This window comes from Electrophorus electricus, chromosome 16 (genome assembly GCF_041902795.1).
Source record: "Electrophorus electricus isolate QZ-2024a chromosome 16, ASM4190279v1, whole genome shotgun sequence".
In the NCBI taxonomy this organism is placed as follows: Eukaryota; Metazoa; Chordata; class Actinopteri; order Gymnotiformes; family Gymnotidae; genus Electrophorus; species Electrophorus electricus.
In genome coordinates, this window is record NC_137512.1 from 20,782,501 (window position 1) to 20,793,307 (window position 10,807).

General features: G+C 47.3%; 1 protein-coding gene across 1 annotated transcript in view; it reads left to right on the forward strand.

Moving 5' to 3' along the window:
• Positions 1-10,587, forward strand: part of diaph2 (diaphanous-related formin 2) — a 354,700-nt gene extending 344,113 nt beyond the window's left edge. Inside the window, exon 31 of the mRNA XM_081698444.1 lies at positions 10,556-10,587. Coding sequence (XP_081554570.1) covers positions 10,556-10,572 — 17 coding nt within the window. The 3' untranslated portion in view covers positions 10,573-10,587. The remainder of the gene's footprint in view (positions 1-10,555) is intronic.
• The last annotated feature ends 220 nt before the right edge of the window (positions 10,588-10,807 follow it).

Genomic DNA, 10,807 nt, shown 5'->3' on the forward strand with positions numbered 1-10,807 from the left:
TCGGCGCGTGCAGGGCGCGGGGTTGGGGGTCTGGTGTATGTGGGGGGTGTTGGGGGTCAGGGGCAGACGTGCGAAGCAGGGGAACATCTGCCCGCTGAAAGCCTAGGATTTCCACCCCACTATGCAGCGCCCACCGTGCCGAGCTCCCCGGCCCAGGCAGGCTGTGACCTCCCAGGGGCTCCAGGGGGCTTAGTCCTCCTGAAAGCCAGCTGTGCCTCCTCTCTCTGCCAGCCAGACACTCCACAGTCCAGCTGTTCACCTGAGCCACAGTAAGACATGCCACTGAGCTGCTGTCTTCTTTTTCTTAAACTCTGCATGTTCTGGAAGTGTGTACCGAGAGGAAAATGACTGGAGTGTATCAGCCAGACCTCATTAACTTGATGGTTATGCTACTGTCTGGTTCTGGGATCCTACCAGTCTCATGGCCAGAAAGGATTAGTTCTGCGGTTAGTTCCTTATGGCTCTAGGTAGTTTCACTTTGAAACCGACTAGAGACGAATTGGATTCCTCCAGGTGACTTGCACAGAGAGAATGTATTTAAATGGAGGCACCGAGCTGCAGTGCGCTTCCGTTGCGCTGCACTCAGACCTGCATGTTTGTATGATTGCTCAAAGAAAATAACAGATTTGCATCTGAAATGACTCATGCAAGTGATTGATGTTTGCTGACAAAATGACTTCAGGAAATATTACCCGGTGTCCCCGTTGTGTATCTGACCTGATTACGGGTTTGAGTAAACATCTAGGTAAGAGCTGGAGAATCAGGTGGCACTGATGAGGATGAGATATTCTCACTAGATTAACGTTTCTTGCTGTTGTCTCCAGAAGGTTATTATTCTTTGATCGACATTCTCTTTTTGTAATATGTTTATATTTTGGTCTTAGTATTATGGAGCACAGCACTGTCAGATATTTTCCATCCAGGGTTGGTGCCCAGACCCAGTCAGATTCCTCGTCACAGTAGAACTGGGTCCATATGTCGTTGTATAATTCTAATGAAAGTCCACCTATTGGCCATTAGCTACCAAGTGAGGGTTGTGCCTAGTTGTGTCACAAATTTCAGATGTTTAATCTTGCACGCCTGATCAATGCATTTCGCAACAGTTGTGAAACCCGATAACCCGATAGGGGGCATATGCTGTGTAGTATATCCCTGTCTTATAGTTATCTGCTCTAAAATTCTGGTCTTTAAATCTATAAGTTCAAGACCCCGGCATTTCTCTGTAGAGAGCTTTCTTAAAGGAGCTGCTCCAAGCAAAAAGGGTGAACTTCAAGATGCTTTGAACATGAAAATTCATTCAGGCTTCTGCATCTTGAAAGAAGACTGTGCAGTGCCACAAGAATCTTTCTACGTGGTGTGTTCAAGCCAGATGGAGTGGGTGTTCCTCATGCGAACATGGCCTGGGTCCTCCAAACTTGACATTACATTTCTTCATTTCACATCCTTCTGGAATCCACTCTAGTTCTTGTCAGAATTCATGAAGGCTATTGGTTGTTGGTTGTTGGTTGTTACGAAATGTGCAAATGGGAGAATATATATGAAATGAACAATTCATGCATTTTCCCCCAGTAGGGCAGCTATTTTACAGATGATAAAAGAGAGAGATTTTTCTATATTAAAAAAGATGTTTAATACATGTAATGCAGTATTTTAGTTCAATTCAACTCTAATTCAGTTCAATTCAGTTGGCTTTAGTGCAGTTGCAAGTTCCCTGCAGAAATGTTATAAGAAACCACCCGGTGGTCCTCTAGTGAGGCTAAAAGGTCTGATGACCTCTTTCAGAGCAGTGTAAGATGTTGAACTGAGTGAACATGTCATTTTCCTCATTACAGGCAGAAAGCAGAGAAGTGCAAGAACTCCCACGCATGTAACGTGCCAATCAAACAGGCTTGCTGTGTGGAGGATGGGACTGGGTATTTACTCTCATATGTTTTCTCATTCACTTCCTCACACACTCATCCTGGTCAGGGCAGAGTCACTGTTCACCCATTCACACAATCCCCATTAAAATTCGCTGAAAAAAAAAATCCTCCCACATTAATATGTTTACATAGTCATGCATATTTTTCAGCTAAATTGAACCTTCGCATATTCCAGATGTCACATCGCTTAAGTAAACGGCTTTAAAGTCTCTCATTCTGATTAGGAGTATCTGGAAGAAGACATGTCACTTAGTGGCTTTATTTTAGAGTATATTAACAACTTATTCCATTCATAATACCTGCATGCTTTGCATGTGTAGGAATATGTAAACTGTCTTCACAATGATCGGTGACATTTTCAGAAGTGCTGTGCTGCTCTTAAGACATGCACTGGGTGTCATGTTACAGCAGAGTGGTTAACAAGACCTAGAAAAAGTGAACTTACAAACAAATACAGACTGCTCACTAGTTATTTTCCAGTTCCTCCCCTTTTTCAGTACCTGTTCGTTTGTCACATTTTGAGAAAATGTTCGGCTATGTGTGTCAATAGTGTTTATTTAATAATATTAGCATTCCAACCAGTACACCACAAGTATGTCCTCTTTAGCACCCACACTAACAGTGCCAGCCCCAGTTACAATCACCCACACTCCACATCACAATGGTCTCGAGGCACCAAAGAACATTCATTCGTGACATGCTCATCATCCAAGCGAAGGAGGAATCGGCCTGCTCTGCCACGGAAGTCTCCTTCCTTCCCTTGTCCCCTCACTCGGGGAGCCGCAGGGAGCTGAGCGGAGCACGGAGGCGAGACCCAGTGGAGCTCCTCGGGTGCCCATCAAAGAGCAATAGTGCCACCACTGAGTGATGATTAATGTGGTACTGACTTACGACCTCACCCCATGACAATGGACGGGCAAACTCTTTTAAGGCATCTGCTGCCCGAATGCAGAGCCACACACGAATCACCAGGGACCGGCGTTTGGGGTGAGGCATCCGCGTCTGAGCGGAACGCACATCCTTCCCCTCCGGCGGCCTCAATGTCATCTCGTCCATCTACCTAAGCAGACAATTAAGTTAATAAGGCAAAAATGGCGTGATGCCAATGTGCGTTTAATGAGCGACACTTAGGAAGGACCTCTCCCTCGCTGAAATGGCAGCTGTTGGTGCAGGGGCGATTACAGCAGCAGCAAGTGGGAAACAGGAGTCCACTGGCAATCAGGACCGTCCAGAAAGTCTCTCACAGCACTGTAAAGGGTAAATGCCAAAATAGTTTGATACAGCTAAATTAAAACATGTCAGGATGCTTTAGATGCAATAGGAGTTAGATGCAATTAGTACGTTGACCTTACAATGACCTTAGAAGCTGCGGTAGCAAAGCTGGCCAAAACCTGACTTGTCATTCCCGAACAGCAACTTTTGTTGCCCATTCCGTTCCAAGCGGTTTCAGGCTGTTTTCCACTGCATGGCTGCTTGTTCCAATCCGGGTGAACCGCCTTAAGCTGCCTGGCTACCTTGCCTTCCAGCGTTCTGTCCTTTTTTTTGGAGTCCTGTTGAGTTTACACACATTCACGTGTAGGATGTTCCTCGTTACTGTCCGACTGTTCCTATGAGACAGCGAGGGCAGTCCTTGAGCCACCCTGCACTATGGTCCATGTCTTCCGTTTTATGTAGAGACTCCCTAATAGACCCCAATGGGGCATGATTCCGCACGTGATGAAGATACCCCCAGCCCCCATCTTCTCCCTCGTCCACTCTTTCTCACACCGTATGGAGACTTGTCGTCCCAGTGGATGCCATTAAAGGACTTATGAATACATGCTGAAAAGTATCTTTTAGACAGTGCCATATGCAAAACCCCCAGAATCAATGACTGAGTCCAGAAACTGGGCCCATTATGTGCTCCGTGTGTGTCATCGTTCCCAGCAGAGTATTATTACTGGTATGGGGAAAACCAATTCCGCCTTTGCTGTACTATGTCACACCTTGTTCCACCTGTGCATAGGGATGTTATTATGAGGTTAACCTTTCTTTAACTCCCCTGCTTTCAGAGTCTTTTCTAGAGAGAATAAAGAGAACAAACTGCTAAAGTGCATTGTGTTTGTAAGTGCCACTTAGTTTAAGTGCACCGACGGAATGGGAGGGAATGCAACAGGCTTGCAGTTTTGGGGAGTTTAATGCGCGCCTGTGTCCAAATAAAGATCACGCATTTAAAAGCCTGTAGACAAACCCGAGCAGCGCTGAAATATTAGCAGGTTCCGAGCGCAGGTGCGTGGATGGCGGGCAGCGCTCCACTCGGTTTAAAAAGCCGGGGCCAAATCCTGTTTGGCTAGCCCGTGTTCGTACACTGGATGCCTCTGGCGATTTTGTGTCCGAAGAAGGGCGGGAATTTAGATAAACTGACCGTCCCAGCTCCCCCTCTTCACCCCGACAGGTTTTTGCTGTTGACGAGGCGGGCTAGGCTCAGTGGCGATGCGTTTAGGATGAAGGGCTTTGCATACAAGACGAGAGAGAGAGAGAGAGATAGAGAGAGAGAGAGAGAGAGAGAGAGAGAGAGAGAGAGAGAGAGAGAGAGAGAGAGGAGGAAGGAGTGCGTAGGAGCACTAGATCAGTTAGCTCATTAATCTTGAAGGGTGCAACTGTTTTGAGTTGTACCTGATGGTTTGTTCTGCAAGGCTGCTGGGGTCAGGAGAAAAGCAACAGTCCCATGAATCACGCCAGGAGGAACCCAGCTGAGCTCTGAGAGAGACAGAGAGAGCAGGTCTACGCAGACCTCAGTCCTGCACACGGAGGTGTACGGACCTACCCTTGGGCCCACGCTATCAATCAAGGCCTCAAACTCAACGATTACAGTCTGCTGCCGCTGATGGCCGAGGAGCTCCTCGTCCTGGCCTCCTGCGGAGAGTCGCAGGGAGAGTGCATACATCTTCGCTCCTGTCCTCTACTCATTAAGTCATTTAGCCTCCATAGCCCACCCCAGAACCCCCCTTTGCCCATCCGAGTGGACGTGCCGCTCACTCTGTGTTTTGATTCCCCTCACTTATTCCTCCCCTCTGCGGGCCCACACTACTCCCTCCCCTCCATCTCCGGGGGCAAAAAGCGGGAGGGGGGGGTGGGGTGTTGGAAGGGGACCGGAGGGGTGAACCATGTGTGGGTAAAGTAATGATTTCTCCTTCACACCTCCCCTGCTAATTAGTGCAGCCAGCCTTCCAGCTCACAGGGGGTGGTGTCTGGGGAGCCTTGCTATTTGTCTTGAAGAATTACCGACAAGGACTATATGTGCTGGGCTAATCCCTCAGACGCCGGACAGAATTCAGCCACTGCCTCTCACTGCAGCTGCCTGTCAATTCCCTTTAATGATCTTAACGATCATTTTTAGCTCCCTACTGAAGCCTGGCAGGGCCTCGGCCCGTCTCCCTGGACCCCTTAACGGCTCACGTTTGTGCGTCCTGCAGCGCACGGTCGGATAGACGCGGATGTGCCTACCCCATTCCCATCACCATCCCCGCGCTCGCTAGCTCACGCGCACGCCCTCCATGCATGGGCACAGTGCATTTGGAGGGCCATCAGCACAGCGGTGACTCAGCCATTTAGCCCTTTGTCAAATGCAGGCCAGATAGCCAGGGCCCGTAAATATGATATGCTTCTCATTTCGTTGAATACGCTATCTATATTAACCTTAGCTTTATCGCTGGCCACCAGTCTGGGCCCAGCTGGACCGGAGTCTACCAGCTGTTTCTCTCTGATGTCTTTTCATCTCTGTTCACTTTTCATTGGGAACAGCATCGCAGAAGCAGGAACAGACAAGCAAGCCAGACTATGAGATGATGAGAATGGCTGCAGGGCTAATTTTTACTGTCTGACTAGGAGCATTTGTGTGTGTGTGTGTGTGTGTGTGTGTGTGTGTGTGTGTGTGTGTGTGTGTGTGTGTGTGTGTAGACGCATGCGTGCGTTCATGCATATGCTTTCACATACAAGTGTGTACAGTTGAGTAATTCAGCTGTTGGATTTGCATTACAGCCAATCTCTTCATCATCTGTTGTGATTAAAATCCACAAACTCACTGTCACCATTGTCAGTTCCACGCTGTGCTTACCTTCCCCAACAAACAACATTTTTTAGGGGCCTAGATCTATCTGTCAAAAGATGATTCCATTCTTTCTTTCTCTCTCTCTCTCTCTCTCTATCTGTCTCTCTCTCTCTCTCTCTCTCTCTCTCTCTCTCTGTCTTTGTATATATTGGGCAGAGAGACAGCTACCCATCCAACGCTTGTACACGGACCTGCTACAGCGGATATGAAAAGAGCTACATTACGTTGCTGGTAATTCGCTCTAAAATGCGTGAAGTAATTTGCAGCGTCTGCCTCTGTCATCTTTGTTTCGAGATAATTACCCTCTTGCTTCTCCTAACCAACACTTAGCGGGGCGGTAATGAGGTGTCCTGGCCGGGGGCCGGCCTCACCTTGGCGCTGTGGGGTCAGGGGCCCCTCCATCGTACAGATGCACTGTGCTGTGTAAATGCTGCGTGACCTGCAGTGCGCAGAGCGTGCATGGCTAAGAGGCTTTGCTAAAGCCGCAGCCTACCAGGTGGTAGGCAGCCTACCAGGTGTCTGTCCTGCCAACTGTGCAGGGGGGTCCAAGCCTCCGCTCCCCTCTTCTCCATGACCCTCTTTATTATCTCACTTCCTCCTCCTGCACAGCTCCTCCTGTGGGGGATCTTCTCCACGATCGATCTAGCACGGATTCCCTCTGGCACTGGATGTTCTCTTCCCTTTCGCTCCTATCTTTGTTTACATCTGTTGTTCCCAACTTTGTTATTTTTTCCCCCCCTTTAATCCTCTATTGTTTCTCGTCCCTTGGTTGGAATTACTCGCGGTTTGTGTTTTCTTTAACGCGTCTCCAGGGTGACGGAGGACCTACAGGGCGAGCCGGGGCTGCGGGCGTGTTCAGATGAGTGGCAGGCCGGGGGTGGTGCGCTCTGCTGGGCTACGATGCAGGCAAATGCGACGATGGTTGCTAACATCCTAGGAAGACCTGAGTGTAGTGAAACAGTTCATCGAAGGCATTGCCTAGGCTAAGGTAGTCGTTTGCCATGGTGAGCTTTGATACAGGACTCTGATCCTCGCACCCCATCCCTCAGCGGTCATCTCACTAGGCGGTCATCCTCCTCAAATCATATTCTGCTTGTTAGATCTGTGATATGAAGTTGCAATTATGCAGCGCCTTTCTCAGTAGCCAAGGACGCTTTACAATCGACACACTACACTGCACATTTACATTCAGTCAGCACACCAGTGAGAAGCAGCAGCCAATCACACACAGCGTACTCTCATCCAGAGACTGCAGCTCCGTGGGGGAATCCTTCGAACACAGGAAGGGGAGAGAGGACAGCACCCAGGACAGAGCGCCATCCACCGCTGGCGTGCAGTCATTTACACGCACACCAAGACAATGTTGGAGGCAGCCAATTTTTACCTAACCTCCAGTTTTTTGGACTGTGTGAGGAACCCAGAGACCCCAGAGGAAACCCACGCAGACATGGAGAGAACATGGAAACTCAGACAGTTGTCTGCACCAGACATCCTTTCTTTCATTCCTTCTGTCCTCACAGACCTGCAGTCGAGCCTCATTCCCATGCACCCTAGGCCTCTCCATCTCTCTCTCTCTCTCTTTCTCTCTCTCTCTCTCTTTCGCTCACACACACACACACACGTTTGATATCTGATGCCTCCCACTTGCTCCATCACACTCTTTTCACATCCTCCCTGCTCTCTTGCTGTTCTTCGGGTACAAGGCTCAAGAACATTCGCTCAGATTTAAACACCTCTCACAATTCAGCTTCTGATTAGGCAGCACCTCTGACTGGCATCAGGCATTATGGGGGCCAGGGAGAGTTTGCGAGGAGCATGCAGAGATGACATGGCAGGAATATTCTGCTCCAGGATGAATCTCAAGTTCACACACAGAATGGTCCTATTTCTCGGCTCTTCTCTTGTTTTGATGGGTTTTTTCCTGTTTCCTGTTAGGGACAGAGAAATTGCAGCAGACTTACAGCACGCTCCAAACACTAAGGATGCCACTGTGCTACTCCCCTACATCTCATCCTGATGTGTGTTATCCTGCAAAGTTCTTGTTTAACCTCCAGTGATATCAAGCACCACTACAATGAAATTAAATGGTAGTGGCTCCTAGATTTGCTGACTATTTCTCTGTAAATATGAGCTCAGGTGTTATTTCTCAGTGAATTCAAGCAGACTATTTCTGAGCCAATATCTACTAGGATATTATTATCTGGTAGTAAACAGTTAGTGAACTTGTGTGCTCTAGACTGAAATGTAGGTATAATAACCACTACTGTTACAATTACTCTTAGTGTTCCTATTGTTTTTGCTGTAGTCATAGCACTAGTAGTAGTACTAGTGGTAATAGTCATAGTACTTTAAAGTAATAGTTTATGACAGAGATTGAAGAGAGACACTGGTTTTAATGACCACATAGCAGTGTTAACACAATGATATAATCCTGAAAGCAGTACTTAGAGTAAGTAGTATATAATCACTCCCTATCAGAATCAATCTAAAAATATAATCACATACCCACTGCAAGCTATATGCTTACATCCATAGCTCCCAACTACCTCGACTGAGACGTACTTCCAATGGAAATACATTTTCCATTCCTTTTTTTTTCAACTTTGGCTTTGAAGGTGAATGAAAATGTGACGGTAATTAAGATGTATTGCTTTTGTCCAGGACACGTGGAGGTGAGGGTGAGGCTCACATACAGGGTCACGGCGACGGGGTGTAGCGCTGGAAGTCGGCTCAATAGCGGCTGTAATTAGTTGTAATTTACGGGTGTCTCCTCCCCGACGCTCCCGCTGCTCTGAATCCCCCAGCCACTTAGAGGGATCATGTTTTCCCTGCGCAGTGCGCGCCACTCAAATGATCCACAACACCGCCATAATGGCCTGCTCCCCACTGGTTTGCCCACCTTGTGCGAGGTAGCTGAAAGTCACTGGGTGGAAGCTCGGTGGAGCGTGCGCTCCTATTTCCATTTATGAAGATGTGAGTGGAAGGGCATACAAAGTCCCACAAACAGCGTAATGGCAGAGCAATCCCGCGCATTGTCAAAAGTTCGCTGGGGGAATAGACAAGGCTGCCAGGTACGTTTTTCTGTATTGTTTTCATGCCACACATTATTTGCAATGGTTTTAATTGGATGGGAGTGCACATGGGGTTGCACTTGTGTGAATGCAAGGGATGTAATTTTGCACTGGTGAATTTGAGTGGTTATATTGGCGGCCGAAATCAAAATGAGTTAGCTAACTAATATGAGAGGAGTGTGTGTTCAACGCCATATGAATATCATAAATTCTATTTGCACCTTACAAACGGCACAAGGATGAAAGTGGGTCTGATATATAAAATGGCACACAGCTGTGCTATGACTGCTCCTCTTCAGGAAGTTGGGATTTCAGACTGACAGGTAATTATCAGCTGCGTATCCCATGTCAGTGGATAGTATGCCTCCCAGCAGAAGTTCAGACGATTTTTTTCCCAGCACTGCATTGGGAATTTTGAGCGTGAAGTGGTTTGGATGATTCTTATAGGGAATTAAAAAATATCCTTCGAGTCAGTGTTTCTCTACCTGTTCTCCCAGACCAACCAGAGTGCTCTCATTTTTACTTTGCCTCAGCTTCCAACATGACCAGCCAAGCCATTAAGAGCACAGTATATCCAGTACACAGGTATACTGGGAGCAGGGCGGATGCATCCATTGGAGTGCGTTGGAAAACCTTTTTCAAAATAACAGACATCTGTTTCTAGCTGTACAGTTAGAGGCTGCTGGGCCACACTCTGTTCCCACTCTCCTCAGTTTTTCAACAATTAAAACAACAGTTACAGTTACAGAGGGCACTGTACTGAGTTAGAACCTCCCGCCATACTTCATCCCATTGAAATGAAAATCTAGTATACTGGTATATATTACAAAAGGAGAGATGAGGGAACTCTGCTGCTGATATACTGGACAATGTGCACATGTAATATGTCCTACACCGGTGATGTACCTACAGCCACGTGCACTACAGGCTGTCAGCAGCATGATGGGTATGGTTGTAAACGGCATCTAGTGCTCCACTGTGACCATTGCTATCTTCGTGCTCTTTATCACCAGAGGACTTCTCTGAACAACTCTGAACACGTGAGCAAACAATGGTGCGGAACAACAAAGGGAAATCTGATCCATAGGTGCACACCAAACGGCAGACCTTAATAAACACATAGTGTCCTTAGGTACACTCATTACGATGCCCTATATTTTATGATGGCCTATATTTTGTGATGCCCTATATTTTGTGATGCCCTATATTTTGCATTATACATTTGAGAGACACTTTTATTTAATTTTATACGTGGCAACAGTTTTGATAAACTACTTAGGAATTCTGGGAACTAAGGGATGTTGAGGATCCACAGTGTTTATGTGAATAGGTAATGGTCTGTAATTTGACCTTTAAAGAGTGTAGCTGTTTTTCTTATGCAACATTTGTTTACTTGCTGAAATGCACCCCCTTATCTCTGTCTCTCTTTCTCACACATTCTCCCTTCTCTCCCTCTCACTCTCTCTTTTCAGGTGAGTTTGATGGGTAATGACCCTTACAGAGGTCCTGTGGGGTTTCCGAACAAGCGGACATGCTAAGGTGAGTGTTATTTCACCATGGCTGCCGGATCTGTGAGCTATCTCTCTCTCCTCTCCTCTCCTGGTCCACCTTTGGCAGAGCTGAGAATGAATAATTAATGTGAGTAGATGCAGGGGTCATGGGTAACGTGTCTGTGAGGGAGTAAATTCCTCCTTGATTAGTACATAAAAAGCAGGTCCCATCTG